The following is a 26,622-nucleotide window of genomic DNA, read 5'->3' as shown; positions in this document are numbered from 1 at the left end:
GCTATTTAACTTCTTAAATCCTAACTAATGTCTGCACAGCAGTTCTGTAATTTTTACTTGTCGGCTTTTGTGGCAACAGTTATAAACAGTTTACACAACCTGCTAGCATATATGTCAAATGCCTTTTTAAGGTCAGTGGACATAGTGTAATTCTAATAATAATGATAGTGTCTGTTAAGCACTTACTATGTGCCAAGCACTGTTCTAAGCGTTGGGGTAGACACAAGGTAATCAGGTTGTCCCACGCGGGTCTCACAGTCTTAATCCCCATTTTACAGATGAGGTAACTGAGGCACAGAGAAGTTAAGTGACTTACTCAAAGTCACACAGCTGACAAGTGGTGGAGCCGGGATTAGAACCCATGACCTCTGACTCCCAAGCCTGTGTTCTTTCCACTAAGCCACACTGCTTTTCATGTGCCTTTTATACTGCTCTAGGACTTGAGGCTATATTGCATTTTAGATAATACACAGTTGGTTATCATCTTGAGTAGTCCAATGCTTTGGAAATTTGTTAAACAAATTCACTGGTTCTGAGAAATTCAGCAAGATCCATGAGCTGCCTTAATCTTGTGGTTCATTATCAGGAATATTAGTGCCCAGCCTGACTCTTTCTTTAATACCACTTGAGTGAACAGAGCAATGTGTTAGTTAGTGTTCTGTTTCACCCTATTCTGTGCTGCAGTGCTTGAGGGTACAGTGAATAATTACTAATTGTAAAATATAAGTGCTTTCTCTAGTCCAGGCCCTGTACTAAATGCTAGAGCAGATAAAAGATAATTAGGTCATACATAGTTCCTCACCCTCATGTGGCTCCAAGTCTAAGGGGGAGGGAGAGCAGTTATTTAATTCCCATTTTGCCGGTGATGAAACCGAGGCACATAGAAGTTAAATGACTTGCCCAAGGTCATACCACAGGCAGATAGCAGAGCCAGGATTAAAACAGAGGTCCTGTGACTCCCAGATATATGACCTTTCCACTTGGCCACAATACCTTCATGCAACTGGTAGATTCTTCTAGAAGTAGTAATGATATTTATCAAATTTCTCCCTAATGCAATGTACCCGGGAAGTTCAACAGAAGCCATTCTGTGTTCAGTGGGATCTTATATTGTGAGCATCTTCAAAACTCTTTGGTGCAGTAGTTCAGGAACTGTTGAATGCAAAAGAATCAATCAATTATATTTATTGAGAGCTTACTGTGTACTAAGCACTTGGGAAAATCCAGTACAACAGAGTTGGCAGACAAGTTGCCTGCGTACAAAGGGGCTTACAGTCCCTTTTGGAGTGGGAGACAGATATTAAGATAAATTGCATTTACATACATAACTACTGTGGAGCTGAGGGTGGGGTGAATAAAGGGTACAAAAGGGTACAAATCCAAGTTCCAGTGCAGCACTGAAGGGAGAGGGAGTAGGGGAAATGAAGGCATAGTTGGGGAAGGCCTCTTAGGGGAGACATGATTTTTAGTAAGTCTTTGAAGATTGGGGGAGTGATGGTCTGTTGGATATGAAACAATAAATACGATTGAATGAATGAATGAATGAATGAATGAATGGAGGACTTTCCAGGCAAGACATAGGTGAGAGGCCACTGGCGAGATAGATGAACTTGAGATACAGTGAGTTGGTTGGCATTAGAGGAGTAAACAAGCATGGTGGGTTGTACATACAAATAATTAGGAATCACATGATACCTTTAGCATAGCACTATGAACAGACAGTAAGCATGAAGAAAGTCCAGTTCTCTACCCAGGAAACTCATCACCTAACCAAACATATATATTTTTTTCAGGGGGGCAGTTTGGGACTTAACAATTTCACCACATTCTCGTGTCCAGGAAGTATATTATTTATCAATGCACTGAGAGAAAGCGATCTAGAAAACAGAATAATAAAGATCAGTATGACTTTTGGTGGGCCAGGATTTAACATCAAGCTGTGTACCGAGTTGAAGTTCGGTCAAATGTTAATAATAATAATGCTGGTATTTGTAAAGTGCTTACTATGTTTCTAGCACTGTTCTGAGCTCTGGGGTAGATACAAGCCAATCAGGTTGGATACAGGTTGGATACTGGAGAATAATAATAATAATGATGGCATTTATTAAGCGCTTACTATGTGCAAAGCGAGAAGCAGCATGGCTCAGTGGAAAGAACCCAGGCTTTGGAGTCAGGGGTTATGGGTTCAAATCCCGGCTCCTCCAATTGTCAGCTGTGTGATTTTGAGCAAGTCACTTAACTTCTCTGGGCCTCAGTTCCCTCATCTGTAAAATGGGGATTAAGACTGTGAGCCTCCCGTGGGACAATCTGATCACCTTGTAACCTCCCCAGCGCTTAGAACAGTGCTTTGCACATAGTAAGCGCTTAATAAATGCCATCATCATCATTATTATTATTATACAGTCCCTGTCCCACCTAGGGCTCACTGTCTTAATCTCCATTTTCCAGATGAGGTAACTGAGGCCCAGAGAAGTTAAGTGACTTGCCCAAGGTCACAGAGCAGATAAGTGGTGGAGCTGGGATTAGAACCAAGTCCTGTGCTTTATCTACTAGGCCATGCTGCTTCCCATATAGCGTTGTATTATTGCACCATGGTACTTTCCAGCCTTTTCTGTGGCTATGATTCCTGGCCCAAGTGTAGAAAACATAAGCAGCTTTTTGAGCAGTTTCATCAGTGACACCTAGGAACTGTGTTCGTCAAATGGCAGGACAGATGGCAAACATCAAGGTCATCAGAACACAGTCAGCTTGCCTTAGTGCACAAGATACGTTTCTCACTGTTACCAGGCGTAAGTGCACATGATAGGGTTAGTACAGGTATCAATAACACAAGACGCTCAAGAACGCTAGGTCAAAGCAACTTTAGTAGGGAAGCATACTCACACCCTTGTCAGGGCAGGGACACACCGACACAGCTGCATGACGTAACTGCAGGGACACAACCGACCCATGTCGGTGTCAAGTCATAGCCACAGCATCTCGATAGCTGGGGGAAGCAGCACATTTGTATAAGCTACACTGGTTTCCTGCACAACAGTAATAATAATAATAATAATGATAATAATGATGGCAGTTATTAAGCACTTACTATGTGCCAAGCACTGTTCTAAGTGCTGGGGAGGTTACAAGGCAATTAGGTTGTCCCACGGGGAGCCCACAGTCTTCATCCCCATTTTACAGGTGAGGGAACTGAGGCCCAGAGAAGTTAAGTGACTTGACCAAAGTCACACAGCTGACAATTGACGGAGCTGGGATTTGAACCCATGAACTCTGACTCCAAAGTCCGGGCTCTTTCCACTGAGCCACGCTGCTTCTCAGTAGAGGGATGGTGGCTATGCGCATGTCATCACCTTGGGAAGTATCCCTCCCGACCAAATCTGGCGTTTCCCCACAGCCCAGACTTTGTATCTGTCCTTGCTCCACTCATTCATTGTCATGTTTATTGGACGCTTACTGTGTGCAAAGCACTATACTAAGTACTTGGGAGAGTACAATATAACAACAAATAGGCATCTTCCCTGCCCACAACGAGCTCACAGTTTAGAGGGAGAGACAGACATTAATATACATAAATAAATACATAAATTATAGATATATGCAGATATAGGTATATGCTGTAGGGATGGGAGGGAGGATGAATGAAGGGAGCTAGTCAGGGTGATGCAGAAGGGAGTGGGAGGAGAGGAGGGCTTAGTCAGGGAAAGCTTTTTGGAGGAGATGTGCCTTCAATAAGGCTTTGAAGTCGGGGAGAGCCCTTATGTCTGATATAAGATAGATCACTCAGTAGTACTCTGAGATAAGGAAGACATCCCCGGAGTTGGGCCGTTCTGCATCTGGTGTAGGGATGCTGTTATTCTTTATCAGAGGCCTTCTTTCTCCCAGGAATTTCAACCAAGGGGCCACAGTTCTGGGGTTGGCACCAGGAGATACGTGGTGTGTTCGTTCAGGCCTCGCACAATAGATGGGTTTAGTGCCACTAAGAGCCCTCATGGTTATTCTTCCGCAGTATCCCCCTTACAGCTTGCCAGCAATGGGCAGTGCTAACAGTATTATACTGCCGCTGCCGGAACATGAGAGAAGAATGCCTGGCGGCCTGAAACCCAAGAAGCTTCTTTGTGGTGAACTGAAAGATGGGGCATACATAAGCCTATAGGGCACAATAAAGGACTTAGATATAATGAAGCATTGTTTCATTATAGGAATTGTATAGCATTGTAGGAGTGTGAGCTCTTGGAGAGCAGGGATCATGTCTGATAATTCTATTGTACTCTTCCAAGTACTTAGTACAGTGCTCTGCACACTGTAAGAGCTCAGTAGATGACACTGATTTATTATCAATGTACTGTCTGCAGACTTTCACAAAAGACAGACCAACCTGCAGGGTTTGTCAGTCAGTCGTATTTACTGAGTTCTTCATGCTTGCAGAGCCCTTACTAAGCACTCGGGAGAGTACAGTATAACACTATAACCAACACATTACTTGTCCACAAGAAGCTTACAGTCTAGAGGAGGAGACAGACATTGATGCAAATACAATTATGTACAGAGTTGCTGTGGGGCTGGGAGCGGGGGGTGAATAAAGGGAGCAAATCAAGGTGATGCATAAAGGATTTAGAGAAGGGGAAAGGAGGGCTTAGTCCGGGAAGGCCTCTTGGAGGAGATGTGCCTTCAGTAAGGCTTTGAAGGTGGGTAGAGTAATTGTCTGTTGGATATGAAGAGGGAGGGTGTTCCAGGCCAGAAGCAAGGTGCTGCTTTTCTCAAATCAAAGCTTTGCACAGATTGAGATAACAAGAAGTAGGCCTGAAAACAGAGAAAGACCCTATGTTTTAAAAATTGTATTTTAGTGCTTACTGTGTTCCAGACATTGTACTAAGTGCTAGGGTAGATACAAGCTAATCAGGTTGGACACAGTCCATGTCCCACATGGGATTTGCAGTCTTAATCCCCATTTTATAAATGAGGTAGCTGAGGCCCAGAGAAGTTCCTTGCCCAAGGTCATAAAGCAAGCAAGTGGTGTAGTCAGGATTAGAACCCAGGTCCTTCTCATTCCCAGGTCTGTGCTCGCTCTGCCCAGTAGGAGAAACCTACTATTGCAACAAGGGTCCCTGCAAAACAACACAGTAGGGGTTGTAGTTCACACACACTCACATATATGCTTCATATGCGAGAAGCAGCGTGGCTCAGTGGAAAGAGCACAGGGTTTGGAGTCAGGTTATGGGTTCAAATCCCAGCTCTGCCAGTTGTCAGCTGTGTGACCTTGGGCAAGTCACTTAACTTCTCTGGGCCTCAGTTACCTCACCTGTAAAATGGGGATGAAGACCGTGAGCCCCCCGTGGGACAACCTGATCACCTTGTAACCTCCCCAGTGCTTAGAACAGTGCTTTGCAAATAGTATGCACTTAATAAATGCCATTATCATTATTATTATTATATGGATAGCATCTCAAGAGTCATTTTGGAAAATGAATGAAAGTGATAAATATATGCTTATATATCTGCATATACTTGGGAAAAAAGGGTTTCCACTAAATTGCGATAAACTACTTGAGCTATTAATAATAGTAATAGTAATAATTAATGATCTTCATATTTATGTATTTACTGTTTGCCAAGCACTGTACTAAGCCTTGGGGTAATTACAAGATAGGTCAAATGCGGGAACACGGGGCTCACAGTCTAAGTAGGAGGGAGGACAGGAACTTAATTCCCATTTCATAGATGAGGAAATGGAGGCACGGAGAAGATCACAGAGCAGACAAGTGGCAGAGTCAGAATTAGAACCCAAGGCCTCGGACTCACAGGCCCATGCGCTCTCCACTAGGCCACGAACATTTTAAAAAAACCACACACAAAAATTCTTTTCTTTCAGAATTAGACTTTATGGGCATCAAAATTCCTGAGAGAGGCAAGTAAGGTTTCTTATCGAAGGGCAAAATTTCCATCTATATACTGACTGTAAAAATGTGATGTAACGTATCGTATATCTCTCTTTGTGGGACCCACAGAAACACTTTTGTGTCTGTCTGAGGTAGCAGTGAGGGTTAATGAATGCCCAGGATGGTACAGCAGGCGAATGGCAGAGCCAGAATTAGAGCCCAAGTCCTCCGACTCCCAGATTTCTTCTAGGTCACAGGTAGTTGTATATTCTGTGTAAGCACTAACGTTTTTCGTTTCTTCAGTCTCTAAAACAGCCATCGAATTTTTTGTTTGCCTCAGGTGTCGTTTTCGTCCTTGGACCTAGTGCTTCACTTGGAAGCTTTGCTGTCGATCATGGACTTCATGTCATCCGGTGTTCCTTCCCCGGGCCTGTCCTCTCCTGAGCAGGGATCAGAACTCAAGCCGGCAACTGAGGAACCTAAAAGCACATCTCTCAAAACTGGTATTGTTCTGGGCGTCACCTTCTGGAATTTAAGCTTCTGTCCCGAACCGCAAGATTTGTCTTAAGAATTCATGCCATCATAATTTTGGAAAGATGAATAATCAAAATTGATAAAGTGAAAATTGCATAGACCAGGCTCAATATTCAAAAGCGATCTTAATATGTGGTACTACAATGATTGCAGGACATCAATCAATCAATCAATCAATCATATTTATTGAGCGCTTACTATGTGCAGAGCACTGTACTAAGCGCTTGGGAAGTACAAGTCGGCAACACATAGAGACATCTTTGGGAGTCTGTAGTAAACCATTATTAAAGTCAGGAGCTCAGTTCTAATGTACAGGGTTATTTTCTGAAGTGAGATGCTTTGGGAAAAACAATACTCTTTTAGACTATTGGGTCAGGAGCTCAGTTCTAATGTACAGGGTTATTTTCTGCAGTGCGATGCTCTGGGAAAAACAATACTCTTTTAGACTATTGGGGAATTGTTTTAGTGAAGTGCTGCTTTCTATCTGAAGTGAAGCACGAGAGAAGCAGCATGGCTTAGTGAAAAGAGCACGAGCTTGGCAGTCAGAGGTTATAGGTTCTAATCCTGGCTCCGCCACTTGTCAGCAGTGTGATTTAGGTCAGGTCACTTAACTCCTTTGTGCCTCAGCTACCTCATCTGTAAAATGGGGATTATGATTGTGAGCCCCACCTGGGACAACCTGATTAATTTGTATCTACCCCAGCGCTTAGAACAGTGCTTGGCACATATTAAGCACTTAACAGATACCAGAATTATCACTAACCTTAAAACCAAATCATTTCAATATTTCTTGAATTCGAATACAAACATGGAGTATAATGCTTATTTTCTGATTCTATCTCTAAAGTAAAATTATAAAATAAAAAAATGGGCATAAAAGCCACGTGTGCTTAACAATAATGGTAGAAATTGAAATTATGAGCTATAGTATAACAACTGTGCACTCAGTGATAGACTTGGTTGTAAAGTAACAAGGCCTGGGTTCAGCTTCATATATATTAGGAGCTGGAGAAATCGTGCTGCCCTGTGACTGTAGCAGTGCTGGGAAATGACACCCCCAAGTAGCACAAAGCTGCCCCTTCTTTGAGCTTCCATTCCTACTCTTCCAACTCCTCATTCCCCACCTCGACTTGTGTTAGCTTCAGGCCACCATGAGCTATGGCACTGACATCAGTGGGAAGCAAAATCTGACACTGTGTTTAACAAATTATTAATTTTTTTCTTGGATGGTACTTGTGCATTCAGATTTTCACTGCCATTTTATGCATTGTGATTCTGCGATTATTATTCTTCTAATGGTACAAGCAGTAAAAAGTTGAAGCCTTGGATGGAATAAGATAAAATTGAGCAGTAGTGCTTCTTGACTTCTTTTTTTGTTAATGACTGCTTGACTCATTTGTAGGAGACTTATGCTGACCCATTTTTACAGCTCTCTAAATAGCATCCTGTTACACTCATAGAACATTTAGTACAGTGCTCTACACACAGTAAGCGTTCAATAAATACCTCCTCATACCTCAGCTTTTGAGCAAGAATTAGGAATAAAGTATTAATAATTTTCTCACAGTGAATCCCTTTTAACCCCTGTTAAACCTTCTGAATTATAGAAGAAAATTTGTGTGGGGTTCCTTTAATATGAGTTATTTTGAAAGGAAATGGCTGTCATTAAAGTCTGTCTTGCTTTGACTTTGGCACCTCACCCAATGCCAAGTCAACAGTAAATTCCTATTTGATAAACTTTATGACTTGTTTTATTCTCAGTCACAAGGATGGCATAGATAAGAGAAATAGAGATTTACATAATTCAGTATACCATCTGCTTTAAGTAGATAGCAGCAAGGAAATTTAGCAGATTGACATTGCTTCTAAGAGTTTCACCAATTCAAATGGCATCGAGTATTCACTTGGATGAGGGCAAAATCAAGATAGTTGGGAGATGGACTCGGTATTGTAGATTAATTAAAATAAAACTGGAATATTTTTGCAGAGTATGGGGAAATTGTGTTCCTTTTCTTGACTAGAGAGTTTAGGGCCAGTGACTTGTCTGAAAGTCACTGAGAAGCAGCATGGCCAAGTGGATAGACCACAGATCTGGCAGTCTGGAGGACCTGGGTTCTAGTCCCAGCTCCACCACTCATCTGCTGTGTGTCCTTGGACAAGTCACTTAACTTCTCTGTGCCTCAGTTCCCTCATCTGTAAAATGGGGATTAAGATTTTGAGCCCCATGTGGAACAGGGACTATATTCCAGTCTGATTACCTTGTATCTACCCCAGCGCTTAGTACAGTGCTTGGCACATCGTAAACAAATACCGTAGTTATTATTATTATTACTCCCCTAAGGGCTTAGTACAGTGCTCTGCACACACTGCTCAAAAATACAATTGATTGACGGATTGAAACAGTGAACTTTAAGAAGTTAGAAGTTCCTTTGAAATTGCTTATGAAATGAATGTGTTTCTGACACCAAAGCCCATTTCAGATTGTTTAAACACACAATGGAGGTGGAAGCCGTAGTGGAAGCTACCATCCTCCCCTCCTGTACCATTTTGTTTGAGCCTTCTTTCCCGTAACACAACACAATTTCTTTTAATAAAGTGATTTTCAGGAAATCAACTCTTAGGTTGTAGTAGAAAGAAACAGCGTGGGGCCTACAGAGAAGCAGTGTGGTCTAGCGGAAAGAGCATCGGCTTGGGAGTCAGAGGACTCGGGTTCTAATCTTGGCTCTGCTGCATACCTGCTATGTGATCTTGAGCAAGTCTTCTGTGCCTCACTTCCCTTATCTGTAAAATGGGGATTCAGTACCTGTTCCCCCTTACATTTCGACTGTGAACAATGCGGGACCTGATGGTCATCTGTCTATCCCAGAGCTTAATACAGTTTTTGGCACATAACAAATACTATTATTTGAAGAAGCATTGTGGCCTAGAAAGATAGAGCATAAACCTGGGAATCAGGTGGATGTGGGTTCTAATCCTTGTTCCCCCACTTGTCTGCTGCGTGACCTTGGGCAAGTCAATTCACTTCTCTGTGCCTAAATTCCCTCATAGGTAAAATGGGGATTAATACTGTGAGTCCCATGTGGGACATGGACTGGGCCAGGCCTTATTGGCTTGAGAAGCAGTGTAGTATCTTGGATAGAGCTCAGGCCTGGGCGTCAGAAGAACTAGGTTCATTCAATTGGATTTATTGAGCACTTACTGTGTGCAAAGCACTGTACCAAGTGCGTAGGAGAGTACACTGTAAAAACAAACAGGAACATTCCTGCCCGCAATAAGCTTACAGTCTAGCTTCTTATCCTGGCTCCACTGCTGTGTCTGCTGTGTGACCCTGGGCAAGTCACTTCACTTCTTTGTGCCTCAGATGCCTCATCTGCAAAATGGGGATTAAAACTGTGAACCCCATTTGGGACAGGAATTCTGTCTAACCTGATTTGCTTGTACACCCCAGCACTTAGTACAGTGCCTGGCCCATAGTAGGCACTTAATACCACAATTAATATTACTTTTAGTAGAAATGACTGCACTGCACTACAAAGTCAGCCTGCTGATACTGCCATTTCTTTTTATCCAAATGTGAACAAAACCCAATTTTTATGAACTGTTGACTGTGCTATTATTTTCAATGCTGGGTCTGTATAGAAAAATTTAATGAATTGGAACATGACAGTAGGTATTTTATGCTACTCCACTTAGTGTCATTTCGTGTTGACATGGCTGAGGAAATTAGTGAACAGTTTTCCCTACAAATTTCCTAGTTTCAGTGCTCAGCTTTTAAAGTGACACTAATAGGTACCTGTAATACTTTGCCTTCCAGTGTGCGGTCTCTGCCTCCAGTCCTGGATTCAGTCCTGCTGAGCCTTTATCTCAGGAGAGAGGCTAGTGCCTATTCTCTGAGCTTGTCGTATTTTCTTTCACTTTAAGTCATTTTTGGGCTTTCTTGGCTTAGGGTTGTGAAGAGCTTCTTCTCCTCATTTTGGGAGAATTCCTGCTGTGACTTTATTTCCGTCCTCTCCCCTGGGAGAGGTTAAAGTTAGTTCTTTCCCTCCCACTTTGAGCATTTCAGGGCTAGATTCGGGAACACAGTCTGAAAGATGGGCCAAGGGAGAACTCCAGCTTCAACTACCTAAACTATTAGTGACTTGGCTCTTTCCTTCATCTTTCAGGTGCTAGTTGAGGAACAATATGAGAAGCACAGTGGCCTAGTGGGAAGAGCATGAACCTGGGAGTTAGAAGACCTGGGTTCTAATTCCGACTCTGCCACGGTTCTGCCATGTGTGACTTTGGGCAAATCACTTATCTTCTCTGTGCCTCAGTTACCTCATCTGTTAAGTGGGGATTCAATTCTGTTCTTTCCTCCTAAGGCTATGAGACCCATGTGGGACAGGGACTATGTCCTACCTGATTAAATATTGTGTTTGGCACATAGTAAGCACTTAACAAGTACTGTAGTATATACAGTGATTTCCATGCAGTAAGTGCTCAATAAATACGACTGAGTGAATCTAAAATACAGCTTCATGTGGGAGCACCCAAATTGTCAACAGTGGGCTCCCAGAATATAATCCTACTCCTGTGATTAGTTTGGTTAGAATTAGAAGCCGTTTCCCTTTAAGTAGCAGGTACACATCTTCAATTTCTAATATACTAGGCCTTATTCTTCATTTTAATGGGCTTTTATTTCCTGGGATGCTAGGCTGATCGACTGTTCAAATAACGTAACAAAATAGCATCCCATTTGATTGTAAGATCCTCATGGAGGGACTGTGCCTTTCGTTGTATTTTCCAAAATATTCATTGCTTCACCCAAAGTAGTATTCAGATACTACCAAATGAGTGAATTTTAATGTAATGAAGACATCTCAAGGAATTGAGTCCTAGATATTCTAAAGTTGTTTTGTGTGTTATATCCTCTTCATTCTCTACTGATTGTGCCATTTATATTTTACAGTTACTGGAAGCGCATCCCAGGACGATGTATTTGATTTGAAGATCTCTGCAGAGTTGAATGCATTCAATGTTTGTATCTGTGATAAGAGATGTACTATTGCAGATATAAGAATACAGGGTAAGTCATTACCTAATCTAACACGTACTAGAGTTTATGTGTACAGATTTTGCTGCTATTCATCGAAGCGTAGGTATGTGATAAAGTTGCACACATTAATCTCGTAGTACATTCTTTCAGATATAAAATTATCTAAACCTTGTAGACAGTATATTAAAAATAGGTTGATAGTAGTTGCTAACCGACATGAGATACTTTTCAAACTGTGCGGAGTCTACCAGAGATATACCTTCTTGGGTCAGTAGCCGTTTCAGAGCTACTTCCACTTAATTGAAAAAATTATGTTTATTATCCTGTTTCAGTGAATAAGATGCAAGGTCAAATTCAAGCAGCGCTTAGAACAGTGCTTTGCACATAGTAAGCGCTTAATAAATGCCATTATTATTAGTGGAAAGAGCACTGGTTTGGGAGTTGGAAGGCCTCAGAATCCCAGGCCCATGCTCTTCCAACTAGGCTGTGCTGCTTATCTGCAGTGCGATTTTGGTCAACTCACTTCCCTGTGCCTCATTTATGATATTTCACATGTATAATGGGGATTAAGGCCGTGAGCTCATGTGGGATATGGACTGTATCCAACCTGATGAGCTTTATCTACCCTGGTGCTTAGTACAGTGCCTGGCACATAGCAAACACTTAAAAATGTCAGAAACAAAATAGTTGATGACTTTCAGGTGCCATTTACTCTACAAAGAGTTGGGCCTTCAGACTTTTGGCACATTTCCAGGGCCTAAACCAACTTAGTAAGCACTTCCTTATTTGTTTCTAAGTTTTCATGAACTGATTCTTTTGAGGTTAAATCTTTGTAAGGTTTTTAACACAGTAAGCACTCAATAAATATGATTGACTGAGTGACTACTGCTAATTGTGAGTGGTATGTTAAGATTGTTAAAGTGTGCTTGTCATGTCTGTAAGATATCTTGTCTGGGAGGGTGGGGCCATCTTTTCAGTGGTGCCCTTTGAAGGGCATCTATATCCACTCTTCGGGAATGTGAAGAATATCTTGGATTGGTTTCTATCAGCTTCCCCCACTTCCCAGGTGTGTGCCTCTTAAGTTTTTTCTGTGTTCCATGAGGTAGACTTGGATAAATATCCCTTTTGTTGTGGTGGTGTGAGGATCACTTGGATCTGTGACCTTTGGGCATCAAGGCTGAGTGGAAAGAGCGTGGTCTTGGGAGTCAGAGGATGTGGCTTCTAATCCTGGCTCCGCCACTTGTCTGCTGTGTGACCCTGAGCAAACCACTTCTCTGTGCCTCAGTTACCTCATCTGTAAAAAGGGGATTAAGTGTGTGAGCTCCACGTGGGACAGCCTGATTACCTTGTATCTACCCCAACGCTTAGAACGGTGCTCGGCACATAGTAAGCACTTAGCAAATACCATAATAATAGTAATAATTATTATTTGATAGTCACCTCACCTTCAACCCCACAGCACTTAAGGACATATCTTGTAATTAAATACCATAAATTAGTTATTCATCTTAATGCCTGTCTCCCACTCTAGACTGTAAGGTCGTGTGATCATTGAGCATTTGATATTTGCCCCACTCTCAACCCTGCAGCACTTATGTACACCTCTTTAAATTATTTATTATGCATCATTTATTCACATTAATGTCTTTTTCCCCCTCTAGACTGTAAACTTGTTATGAGTAGGGAACATGTCTGCCATCTCTGTTGTATTGTACTCTCCCAAGTGCTTAGTACAGTGCTCTGTACATACTAAGCACTCAGTCAATACCATTGATGATGATGAGGCAAGTGACAGAGCAGGATTAGCACTCAGGTCCTTTGATTTTCAGGGCTTTGCTTTTTCCACAGTGCCACACTGCTTCTCATAGTGTTCTACTAGAACAAAGGGTGAAAACTCAGGTTATAGAAGAACTGACCGTGCTACTTTGCATGTAGTTCTATTTCCTCCTAGATGCAGGAAATCATCATCTTGGGTTAAGAGATAAGCTTGTCCCATGTTGCATTCAACATGATGGCTTTACTGCTGGATTAAAATAATAGCAGAAGGGAAAGACTCCTTGATTAAAATATCTGAAAGGCAAATAGTTTTTGTTTACAGTACAGTATGTTTCATGCTTTGCAAGTATTAAATTTCCTCTCGAGTTAAGCATGTTACTATTACTGATGCATATCAGTCACATGCTCATACAATTATAGATTAAATTAATAAATGCAACTAGTTTATTTTTAATTCTGGTGATAAGTCCTATGGCATCAGTATTTGTGATTTAATATTGCATTTTGCGGCTCCATTGCCATTGTTGAAATCCAAATGACATTACTGGCTCAACTCATTTGTTTAGTTGGTGAATATTTTGGTCACTTGTGCATAAAGCCCTGCTGTACTAGGAATTGCTTTTTTGTCACTGTTGATCATTTTTAGTCATTTACTCTTTCTAAGAATAGCGGTTTCTCAGTGAAACCATAATCATGTAGATTACGATGAATTAATGTGATAGTAATGTGATAGTACTAATTACATGATAGAACCTTAGTTGATTTGAATAATTGCTTGCGTACTTTTCATACGTGAGAGATTGCTCTTCATTTTGGCTTTTTACGTGCTTAATCAATGGTATTTATTGTGCTAATTGCTTGGGAAAGTACAGCAGAGTTAGTGGACACATTCACTGTCCACAAGGACATTCTAGATGGGGAGGCAGACACTAAAATAAATTATGGATATGTACATCTAAGCATAAGTGCTGTGAGCCTGAAGGTGGGGTGGATATCAAGTGCTTAAGGGGTACAGATCCTAGTGCCACGGTGACATAGAGAGGAGAGGGAGTAGGGAAAGTGAGGGCTTAGGCAGGGAAGTTTTCTTCGAGGAGTTGCAATTTTAATAAGGCTTCATAGGTAGGGAAAGTGGTAGTCTGTGGTATATGAAGTAGGAGGGATTTCAAGGCCAGAGGGAAGACATGGCTTAGTGGTAGTCTGTGAGATAGATGAGGTCAAGAGAAGCAGCATGGCTGAGTGGATAGACCATGGGCTTGGGATTCAGAGGGCATGAGTTCTAATCCTGGCTCTGCTACTTGTCAGCTTTGTGACTATGGACAAGTCACTTAACTTCTCTGTGCCTTTGTTAGCTCATCTGTAATATGGGATTAAGACTGTGAGCCCCATATGGGACAACCTGATTACTGCTTAGAACAGTCCTTGGTACATAGTAAGCACTTAACCAATACCATTATTGTTGTTATTATTATCATCATCATCAAGGTAGAGTTAGTAGGTTAGCGTTAGAGGAATGAAGCATGCAGACCAAATTGTTAACAGTAGGAAATCAGTGAGTTAAGATAGAAAGAGGCAAGCTGATTGAATAGTTTAAAGCTGATGGCAAGTAGTTTCTGTTTGTGGAGGAGAGCTGGAGGTTCTTGAGGAGTGTGGAATTGTAGACTGAAGTTTTTATTTTTAGAAACACTATCCAGGCAGCGGAGTACTGTATGGCCTGGAGTGGGGAGAGACAGGAGGCACAAAGGCTGATGCAGTAGTTGAGGTGGGACATAGTGCTTGTATCAGCCTAGTAGGTTTGGATGGAGAGGAAAGGAAAGGACAGGTTTTAACGATGATGGTGAAAGTAGAACCGGTAGGATTTGATGACAGGTTGAATATGTGGGCTGAACGAGAACAATGAGATAAGGATAATGCCAAATCTATGGACTTGTGCTGTTGGGCAGGCAGTGGTGTTGTCTACAATGATGGGAAAAGACAGGAGGAGGTCCGGGTTTGCGTGAGAAGAAGGGGAGTTCTGTTTTGAACATGGGCGTTTTGGATATATGAATGCAATCTATCCCTGAGCCACAGCCTAATAAAAGTTATTAGGTGATCCCAACATTTCCAAATTCATCATGCCATCTTGAAATTAATCTGCAGTATGCAGATGCACTCTCACGTCAGAGATAATTTCTTCCTGGGTGGTGGGATCGAAGATAGCGGCTCTCAGACCAGCATGCCCCCAACCTATAAGGGCTGGAAATCAGTGACTCAGTTGTATTTGTTGAAAGCCTAATATGTTCAGAGTACTGTGCTAACTGAGAGGATCCAATAAAATTACATTTACAGTCTAAGGGGTTTACTTGAATAGTGCTTTTAGTTATTTAGATTTGGGTAGAGGGAAAGCATTGTCACTCTTTTTCGATATTGACAGTTTAGGCATGGTTTTACAGTTGGATCGATGTTGGGCTGCCGAGGAAATAAATATTAAAATATTTCAACAGGAATGAATGCATCTATTGCTCTCCAGCCACAGCAGACACAGGTCTTTGCACGACTCCAGGATATCATCGTCACAAACGTTGATCCAAAGTCCATTCATAAAAAGGTAAGATTTTGTCCCGTAACTTTGTTTCACCTTTAATTTTTGTAGTTTTTACTAAGCTCGACATGTTCTTGTGTTTTCTATACTGAATCCGTTTCAGTGTGCATGACTGAAATGTACTCCATAAGTGGATGACTCACAATATTCTGTAGCTGAAATAACACAGTCAATCCAATATCTTTTAGGCAGTCTCTATAGTGGGAGATGAAGTCTTTAGGTTCCAAATGACTCTCTATCCAGATGCCACAGAAGGCGATGCTTATACTGACATGTCCAAAGTGGATGGTGTAGTTAGTCTGAAAGTAGGCTGCATTCAGATTGTGTATCTCCATCAATTCTTCATGTCATTTGTGGTAAGTTTCTTTAGGGTTTTTTTTCCAAGTTTTTGAAACTAGGTCTAGACATTTTAAATAATTTTAATCTCTAGATTCAAACCAATCAGACAACAAACGTACATTGTGATGAACAATGAAGTTCTGAAGAAAATATAATGGAAAATGAAGCATTTTATTCATTTTTAGTTTAACCTTAATATTAAATTTTTCATTGCTATTGATGTACTGAAGATGCTGTATAATTTTAGTCTTTATTCATCATGTTCCCACTGGATATTTTGATTAGTATTAAGCTTGTAAAAGGAGATATAAGTTTCCCATAGCCAAGAATTTGGTCACTGTAATTTCAGTTCTGTGTTTGGACACTATTTGTGTAGTAATATATTTGGACAGTCAAATCAACTTAAATATTAGCTTTGTTTTTATGGGAAGCTGCTTTGCTCTTTCTGTTGACATTTCCTGAATTGTATTTTATTTAGAAAAAAGTTTCCCTGTTAACATGAGCATTTTAATATAGGAAAATTGGGAGGATTATATTCACACCCAAGGGTACTTTATTATTAATATCTACAAGTGTGAGCCATTAGGGTACAATCCTCCTGGATCGGGCTTTCTTAATTGGAGTCTGATGCAGGGGCGCACACAGAATTAGAGGCTTTATGCGCCAAACCTTATTCTCTTTCTCCTTTTGTTGTTTTTTTTTTAAAGAACCAAAAGCACACCCAAAAACATAATTACCGTTTCCTTAAGTGAAGTATATTTAGTTCCTCATTTTTTGATGCAACCTGACTCTTTTATAATAATGCTATTTCCCAACAGAATTTCCTCAACAATTTCCAAACAGCAAAAGAGACCCTCAGTGCAGCCACAGTTCAAGCCGCAGAAAAGGCTGCTTCCAGCATGAAAGATTTTGCACAGAAGAGCTTCCGCCTTTCAATGGATATCAATCTGAAAGCACCAGTTATTATCATCCCTCAGTCTTCAGTCTCCCCAAATGCCGTTATAGCTGACCTGGGTTTCATCAGAGTTGAGAATAAATTTAGCTTGGTCTCTGTGGAGCGCTGTACTGTACCTCCAGTCATTGACAAAATGGATGTTCAACTCACTCAGCTGAAACTGTCAAGGTAGCGATTCCCTTTTTCACATAGTTCAAGATTGGGCATTGCCTAGTTGAATACAATAATTGCCACTTTCTGGTGGGATAAACCATTGCACCGTAATTTGAGCCCCCTCCCACCTTCTTTTCCCTCTTCCCATTGCTATTTTTGTAGATATAAAGTATCAGCCTTGGTTTTTGCTAATAATCAGTGTGAATTTTCCTGATGGTGTCCTTTACTATTCCCTCCTCACCTCTTAGCTGAGTGTTTTTTCATTTTGTGGGCTTTTACTTGGGCAGAAGCTTTTATATCACATGTTGTAAGCAGGTGCTTGATATGTCTCACAACTTCTCAAAAACTTCCAGTGGCTACCCATCCCTCTCCTTCTGTATTGAGCAGAAGTTGCTGAAGATTGGCTTCTAGGCTCTTTCCTTCCTTTGATGGTGTTTTCTTCAGTCACTGCTGCCCAGCTTGGGATCTAATCCTCACGTTTATTGAGTTACTGTTGTATGCAGACACTGTTCTAAGAGTTTGCAAAAGTACAGTACACATAGAAGACACAGCCCTTGCCCTTAATAAGTTTCGTGTGTAATGGGAAGACAGGTAGATATAAAGTTATTTACAAAAATGGGCTTAGGGGGAAGAAATAGATATAGCTTGTAGTAGCCCTATGATAAATATGATTAAAAAGTAGAGTGCAAGAATAGCTATGTTTATATAAGTGCTGGGGATGGCTATGTACACACACACCCATAATAATAATAATAATGGTATTTGTATTTGTTAAATCTTACTATGTGACAAGCACTATACTAAGTGCTGGGGTAGATACAAGATAATCAGGTGCCACATGGGGCTCACAGTCGAAGTAGGAGGGAGAACAGGTATTGAAACCCCATTTTGCAGATGAAGAAGCTGAGACCCAAAGAAGTGAAGTGACCTGCCCAAAGTCACACAGCAGGCAAGTAGCAGAGCTGGGATTAGAACCCAGGTCCTCCGACTATCAGGTCCATGCTCGGTGTAGCTCTTGGAATGACTTGGGGTCAGGGAACTTTAGGTAAGATTTCATGGGGGCTTTGGAGATGGGAAAGGCAGTCATCAGGTTGATGTGAAGAGATTTCTAAGCTTAGGAAAAGGCATGAGCATTGAAGCCATAGGTAGGTGAGTTCAGATGCTGTTTAGTTCGCATATATGGGAGAGAAAAATGCAAAAAAAGGTTTATGTTATGATTCTGATTTTGAAATTTGTAAAGTAGGAATTCCAAATTTCATTGAAGAGGGACAACTTGATAGTGGAGCACTGGGGGGCAACATGTCTCCCATCTGTGGATTGAGCACCGGCCTGCAAGTCATAAGGTCATGGGTTCTAATCCTGGCTCCATCACTTGTTGGCTTTATAATCTTGGGCAAGTCACTTCACTTCTCTGTGTCTGTTATCTCATCTGTAAAATGAGTAGTGAGACTGTGAGCCCTCCATGGGACAGGGACTGTGTCCAACTCAATTTACTTTTATCCACCCAGTGCTTAGTACAGTTCTGGGCACATAGTAAGTGCATAACAAATACCATCATTATTATTTCATACTCTCCCAAATACAATGCTCAGCACACAGTACGTGCTTAATAAAGCCACTGATGAGAAAAGAGCAACGAACAATAAATATAATATCTTGATACAGTGCCAGCATGTCTCTTGTCAGGTGGTATATTCAATATTTGTAAATGCCTGCCTATTTAAGCACATGAAGTCACATGTTGAGGGAGCTTGTTTGTGACAATATTTGGGTTCCTCCTAGAGTTGAAGCTAAGGTCAAGGGCCTGAGGGGAAATAAGAAGCTTATTTTACAGCATCTGTTGCTTGGGAACCATATTTCAAGCCACTGGGAATGATCAATGCCGATCAGTAAGCTGGATGCAATCCTTTTAGTTTAGCAGAGAGAATCCTCCTTCTCTTCCTGTTTGCTGGAGTTGACCAAGAGTTCTGCTCACTTGGGAACATAGATCCTTAGGACTTTATCTGGGTGCCTAAGGAACTTCGCCTAAACACCCAAATCTATCAGCACATGTGTCTACACTATATGTTTTGGCTAGACTGTTAGGGAAAGGGAGAACATTTGGCTGACACTGCACGTCTGGGTGGATACAGTACACCATGCTGTTGGAGGAAATGGTCTTGCACTTTGACCTAGCATTACAATAAGGGCTAATTGCAGTTTGAGTTTTAGTTAATGTAGTGTTTTGCGAGGATGCAACCCAGGTTTTACAGGAAAACTGGATGTTTATTTTTAATAATTTGGATGTCGAAGTCTTTATATTTCTTGATATGTAGGCATTTGGATCTAGTTTAGTAGTTCCCTGTTTCTCTTCCTATGTATTAAACTGAACTCTTGTTCCTAAGTTCCAAGTATTTGGGAAAACTGTGGAGACAACATCTCCAAGTGGCTGAGCGGCATTAGAACACAGTCTTTATAATAATAATAATAATGATGGCATTTATTAAGCGCTTACTATGTGCAAAGCACTGTTCTAAGCGCTGGGGAGGTTACAAGGTCTGATCAGGTTGTCCGACGGGGGGGCTCACAGTCTTGATCCCTATTTTACAGATGAGGTAACTGAGGCCCAGAGAAGTGAAGTCACTTGCCCAAAGTCACACAGTTGACAAGTGGCAGACCAGGGATTTGAACCCATGACCCCTGACTCCAAAGCCCACGCTCTTTCCTTTGACCCATGCTGCTTCTCTCAAAAAAAAACAACAAAACACTGTTCTAAGCGCTGGGGAGGTTACAAGGTGATCAGGTTGTCCCACGGGGGGCTCACAGTCTTAATCCCCATTTTACAGATGAGGGAACTGAGGCCCAGAGAAGTGAAGTGATTTGCCCAAAGTCACACAGCTGACAGTTGGCGGAGCCGGGATTTGAACCCATGACCTCTGACTACAAAGCCCGGGCTCTTTCCACTGAGCCACGCTGCTCCTCCGCTGTTCCTCCTGAGCACGCTGCTCTTTCTGATTCCCAGCCCCATGTTGTGTAAAATAGGCCATGCTGCTTCTTCAGTGAAGTGCCCAGCACACGGAAAGCGATTAACAAAGCGCTTAGTACAGTGCTCTGCACACAGTAAGTGCTCAATAAATACGATTGAATGAATGAATCAAATGAAAAAAAGTAAAGAACTGGCAAGATTAAGAGATAGACGATGAGGACTGATGATAGTTTCCCCTCAGGATTTCAGTCGTATTTATTGAATGCTTACTGTGTGCAGAGCACTGTACCAAGTGCTTGGGAGAGTACAATACTACGGTATAACGGGTACATTTCCTGCCCACAATGAGCTAACAGTTTAATGGTGAGCCTCAATGCTGAGACTGCAGGGTGGATTATAGTGATAGTGGCTTTTGCAACACCAAACTCACTGTCTGGTTCCTATCAGCCATGTTCCCCTGGGGGCACTGAGTGCAGTGAACAAATGGTCTAGGGGTACATACATTGCAGAGTATTTGTGTGGCATTTGCCCATATTAGCTGTTTACAGGCAGAACTGGGACAGGAACCCAGGTATTTCCAGAAAAATGATTTTTCAAGTGGAAACAATAGGGCTACATGAGGCTTAAACGATAATGAAAAGTCAATGGTAGCAGCGGGGTTGCAGGATAAAAGCATAGACAAAAGCATTTTCAATTGTAGAGGTGGCTAATGGGTATAGGAGGGATTGTGGAGAAGTTTCTTCAGGGAATAGTAGTCGGATCGTGGGAATGTTTCATTTATAAATGTTCTTTGGATATTGGAAGAGAGAATTGCTCTCTCTGTTGATGAGTTCATGTTGATGGATGACAGGTATTAAAGTTGTTTTTTATTTTTTAGCCTAATTAGGAGAAATTGCCAAAATGCCAAATAGGCCATTACAGGTGGAAAACCTTCTACCTGAATTTCTTGGCATTCAAAATGCTGCTTCTATTATTGGTAGATATTTTTTCAGGACACATAATCTTCTTTAATAGCATTTATTGCCCTCTTCTACATGCAGAGCCCTGGAGGAATATATAATTGAAGTAAATGACCCTGCTCCTGCCTTTGAGCTGCTTCAGTTATGAAATGTAATATTCAATAATTGTATATAACTTCAAATAATTTTGGATTTCATATGTTTTATGCTTTATGTTTAACTGAAGGGTAATTCTTATTAAAGAATATTAAAATGGTGCATATATTTTTCCTCTTTGAGAGCACCATATATTCTGTAGTCTGGAGCTAGGTGGTTATTTTCTAGAAAAGTTAGTTTCTTGTTTGCAGAATAAATAAATATTGGAGTGCTTGTAAAAACAAATGTTCTGTGAGCATAATAGAGAAGCTGTTGCCCCAGATGATTGAGTAGATATCTCAGTATTGTTCTTTGCACTCTGGCTCTCCACTACCTGACCATTTTTGTTTTTTTTTCATCAGAACCATCTTGCACTCTGGCTCTCCACTACCTGACATCGAAATTTTACAGCCAGTAAACATGCTTTGGACTATTCAACGGAATTTAGCAGCAGCTTGGTATGCAGAAATCCCAGGAATGGAGATCAAAGGAAACTTAAGACCCATGCAGGCAAGTAGGAGCAGTTAATGTTAAAATTGGGTGACTGGGCTTTGCGATACTTTGTGCCAAACACAAAATGTTCATTTGACAATACACTGCATGAAGCACATATCAGATGGAGTTGGTGGTATGATTTCTTAAGCTCCAACATTTTTGTTATTGTTGTAACATAGCTAGTTCCTAGGAAAGAACACTGAAGAGTCTCAATTCAAAAGTTTTGCAAACCCACTGCAGTCACATAAAAATGTTTTTAATCTAAAAGGGTGGGATTTGGTTTTTTTAGATAAGCCCAGTAAGTTTCTTATTTTAAAAAGCAATCGCATTCTTTGATAGTACAAGGTGATTCTGTGGTTCCTTCAAAACATTCCACCTTCCCACGTTTTGATCATAAGTTAGCTAGTTGTAGTTATGGAGAGTGGAGCACTCTTACTAAGCAGTTGGGAGAGTACAATATAATAATATAACAGACACATTCCCTGCCCACAGCAAGCCTTACAGTCTAGATGGACATTAATATAAATAAATGAAATTACAGATATGTACGCAAGTGCTGTGGGACTTTGGGGGGCAGTGGAGATGGATAAAGGGAAGAAGTCAAGGCAGCACAGAAGGGAGTGGGAGAAGGCAGGCAGTGGAGACATGAGGGGTTATGGTTCTCCAGAGTCTTAACTGCTGGATTTGGAACCTCCATGCATTCTCTGTGATCCCCTCCAGTGCCAATCCTCCGTTTTCATCAGAACTATCTTGCACTCTGGCTCTCCAATCAATCAATCAATCGTATTTATTGAGCGCTTACTGTGTGCAGAGCACACTACCCGACACCGAAATGTCATGAGCTCCCTCTGTGTCCTATTCTCTCAGACATACAGCTTGCCTTTCGTTGTCTCAAGGTGGCTGAGGGTGTCTTTCTTCCCGCAACCTGGCCCCTCTGTAGCTTCCCTAGTCCATATTTCTGATTGATACAGCTTACACTTCAGGGATGGGCACCAAGGAGTGACTCCTGGCTTCCTCTTCCCTCATGTAAGTGTGAAGCCTAGTGGAACTGGTAGTCATAGAGTCACATGAAAGTTACAAACCCACAGTTGTAGAACCGTAGATCAATAATAATTATGGCATTTATTAAGTGCTTACCTAGGTACCAGGCACTGTACTAAGCACTGGGGTGATAGGAGCAAATTGGGTTGGACGCAGTCCTTGTCCCACGTTCATTCATTCATTCAGTTGTATTTATTGAGCGCTTACCGTGTGCAGAGCACTGTACTAAGCTCTTGGAAAGTACAGTTTGGCAACAGATAGCCCCTACCCAACAACGGGCTCACAGTCTAGAAGGGGGAGACAGACAACAAAACAAGTAGACAGGCATCAACAGCATCAAAATAGATAAGTAGAATTATAGCCCACATGGGGCTCACAGTCTTAATTCCCATTTTGTTGGAGAGTAGTGAGGTGAGGTAGGAAGGGAGCAAGGTGATTGAGCGCTTTAAACCAATTGGCGAGAAGTATTTGTTTGATGCGGAGTTGGATGGGCAACCACTGGAGTCTTTTGAGGAATGGGGAGCCATGCCCTGAACATTTTTGAAGAAAAATTATCCGGGCAGCAGGGTGAGCTCTGTTGATTTCCTTTATTGCATACTTCTATTCCTCCTTGAATGGTTGGAAGAGACTCTGATAGGTCAGAGTTGCCACACCAGAGTTGGTGGTGGTGGGTGCAATAGCCGAGAGCCAACCGGCTTTGGAAATAATGCTGATGCTTCTGGGCTCCGCTGCCGCTCCAGGACAGTTCTGGGCCAAGAAATGGAGAGTAAGATGCTTATTGTGCCCACTGTTGGGTAGGGACTGTCTCTATATGTTGCCAACTTGTACTTCCCAAGTGCTTAGTACAGTGCTCTGCACACAGTAAGCGCTCAATAAATACGATTGATGATGATGATGATTGTGAGAAGCGGGTGGGGAAGTTTGGGAGTGGTTCATAACACTGGAGAGTGTGTACTTATCTTTGTAGATATAAGTTAAAAGAAGACAATTGGATATTTGCACATGACGCTTGTCATTTTAGTAGATGAAGAGCACCAAAAAGAAAATACATAAATTCCAAAAAAGACTATTAGGTGATATTAGGGCACGGTGCTAACAGGAGGCATTGGGGAAAATGATTTGGTGTAGCGGGAATGTATGTATGTGACTGGATGTGTTATTAGTAAGTGGCCCAGAAGAAGAAAAATGTTGAAAGAATTGTGGGGGAAAAAGGCTTTGTAGACTCTTAACATTAGGGATTTCACTTAAGAAAATGGAAATGAAAAATTAAGATTTTTTTCTGTATTTCAATTTTTGAACTTATGCAATGGGTCTCTGAATAAGAACTTCCTTCAAAATCATTCTTCTTGGTTCCAGTTCCACAGTTCTGGGACACCTCTGCTGCAAACAGAATTAAGTATTTCTTGATAATTTTCAGATTGCGCTTAGTGAAGATGACCTAACTGTTCTCATGAAAATTTTGCTGGAGAATCTTGGAGAGGTTTCGTCGCAGTCAAGTGCTACACCACCTACGATTCCGGATCCCCCCAGAGTAAAACATGGAAAACATCAGAGTGGATTGGATCACTTGAAAGGTTTAAACTAAAACTCTTTTAAAAAAATTCCATTTCAGGAACAGAAAATGTTTTAACTTTTTAAAAATAGTTGTCCAAGCTGAGAAGGCTAATTCAGGAATACAATACCCTGTTCGGTTAATATTATTTTTTATAGTTTGTTAATTTTCCTTAGCTCTTGCTATACAATTTCCAAAGCATGTAAATTTATTACTGGAACATCTGGGACAGTTGGAAACTATCCTTTTCTTGAAAATTTTTAGGAATGTAAAGCCCTCAAACCTTGGCTTGAATCAGGATTTTTTTTTTGTTTTGCCCAGTAGAAATCTGTCTGTTAATTTGTTCCAGAGAACATGTTCTAGAATTACTATTCTTCATTTGCATTTGCTATTCAGTGAAGTTATTGGTCATATTTTATTGAAGACTGCCAGGTTGAAAAAACAATTCCGGTATAGAAAAAATTGTGATTAGGTGACCCAATTAATCACTTTTTATTCTCCCTATATAATGTCTTATTTGAAGGATTCCGTATGCTTTGAATCACAGAAATGGAAGGGTCTATCCCCTAAAGAGCATCTGATTCAGTACCTGGCATCTACAAATTTATTACTAGAATATTTGGGGCAGTTAGAAACTATTTTCTTGAAGATTTCCAGGAGTGGAAATCCCTCACATGCTGGTTTTAATCAGAATGTTCTTTATGCCCAGTAGAAATCTTTCTGTTAATTTGTCTTGTTTTTTCTTTAGTCTTCTGTAGACAAGTGTTTAGTACAGTGCTCTGCACACAATAAACGCTTAATAAATACAATTGAATGAATGAATAGCAACTGGTAAACAATCTCATTTAAATTGTTGTGTCCCGGCCCGCAATTATGTGTTACCTCTGAGCTGGCCTGGGAATGGGCAGGGGATGGAAAACCGAAATAGGTGATGGAGAAAAGAATTTTGGGTGACCATTTATTTAGGTAGCACGGTGTGTTCCCTGCTTCAGGTTTGGCTACTGAAGCTCCTCCTAGATCCCCACTTCATGCACCATCTTCCAAAGCAGGGCATCCAAAGGGAATGATCTTGGCTCCTGAAACAAATTTGGCAAAGTGCCTAGAAACACAACCTTGAGAGGCGGTAGCCTCGGTCTGTGCGGCCACTTGGCCCTCTAATAACCCCATGAATCCCCTATCTGCCCCAGCTTCTGCCAATATGGACCACCTTTGGTTTCTACCCACCGGCTACTGGATTGGCAGGATGCTTGGCAGGGGGTTGAAGGTTAGTTCCAAACCCAAGGCAGTTCCTTAGGTGGGAAGAAGCCTAAAGAATTGGTCATGTGTCCTGAAAGTGAGTTGTAAGCTCAGAGATGCTGGCCCTGTTTACCCTTCAATCAATCAGTGGTATTTATAGAGTGCGTCCCCTGTGCAGAATACTATACTAAGCACTTGGGAGAGTCCAATACAACAGAGTTGTAGACATGTTAGAGAAGCAGTGTGGCTCAGGGGAAAGAGCACGGGCTTTGGAGTCCGAGGTCAGGGGTTCAAATTCCGGCTCTGCCAATTGCCAGCTGTGTGACTTTGGACAAGTCACGTCACTTCTCTGGGCCTCAGTTCCCTCATCTGTAAAATGGGGGTGAAGACTGTGAGGCCCCCTTGGGACAACCTGATCACCTTGTAACCTCTCCAGCGCTTAGAACAGTGCTTTGCACACAGTAAGCGCTTAATAAATGCTCTTCTTCTTCTTCTTCCTCTTCCTCTTCCTCTTCTTCTTCTTTCTTCTTCTTTTCTTCTTCTTTCTTCTTCTTTCTTCTTTCTTCTTCCTTCTTCTTTCTTCTTCTTTCTTCTTCCTTCTTCTTCCCTTCTTCCCTTCTTTCTTCTTCTTCTTTCTTCTTTTCCTTGCCCATGGGAAGTTTACAGTCTAGAGGAGCCCATCTTCCTCTCTCAGTATTGCCGTATGGTAGTGGGGAATGAAGAGGGAAGGACCAAATCTCATTGGACCATAGCTACCACTTTTGCTTCCCTCTGCCTTCCAAATCTTGTTGAGTTGAAGGGAGAGGATGGGGATGGAGGAAGCACAAATGAATACTTGTATCTCAGAGGCTAAATTGTGATGTTTTCACCTCTGTTCCTTAACTTTCTAGCCTCCAAAGTAAACTGTGTTATCTTTAGCCCAGACTTGTAAAATTCAATGCTGTAGGTAGGCCAAATATGTGGTGATACACTGGCCACATTTATAAAAATTCT

At 41.4% G+C, this 26,622-nt stretch overlaps 1 protein-coding gene across 5 annotated transcripts in view; it reads left to right on the top strand.

Annotated features, from left to right (window-relative positions):
• VPS13C (vacuolar protein sorting 13 homolog C) overlaps nucleotides 1-26,622 on the top strand; it is a 192,363-nt gene that overhangs the window by 84,086 nt on the left and 81,655 nt on the right. For all 5 annotated transcript variants that reach the window (XM_038746191.1, XM_038746188.1, XM_038746189.1 and 2 more), the window contains 7 exons: nucleotides 6,217-6,379; nucleotides 11,359-11,475; nucleotides 15,702-15,805; nucleotides 15,988-16,155; nucleotides 16,957-17,261; nucleotides 21,668-21,815; nucleotides 24,259-24,415. In XM_038746191.1, coding sequence (XP_038602119.1) covers nucleotides 6,217-6,379; nucleotides 11,359-11,475; nucleotides 15,702-15,805; nucleotides 15,988-16,155; nucleotides 16,957-17,261; nucleotides 21,668-21,815; nucleotides 24,259-24,415 — 1,162 coding nt within the window. The remainder of the gene's footprint in view (nucleotides 1-6,216; nucleotides 6,380-11,358; nucleotides 11,476-15,701; nucleotides 15,806-15,987; nucleotides 16,156-16,956; nucleotides 17,262-21,667; nucleotides 21,816-24,258; nucleotides 24,416-26,622) is intronic.

The sequence above is a fragment of the Tachyglossus aculeatus genome, chromosome 5 (assembly GCF_015852505.1).
Source record: "Tachyglossus aculeatus isolate mTacAcu1 chromosome 5, mTacAcu1.pri, whole genome shotgun sequence".
Classification (NCBI taxonomy): Eukaryota; Metazoa; Chordata; class Mammalia; order Monotremata; family Tachyglossidae; genus Tachyglossus; species Tachyglossus aculeatus.
The sequence above is the reverse complement of the archived record's forward strand: the minus strand, read 5'-3'. Positions and strand labels throughout refer to the sequence as shown.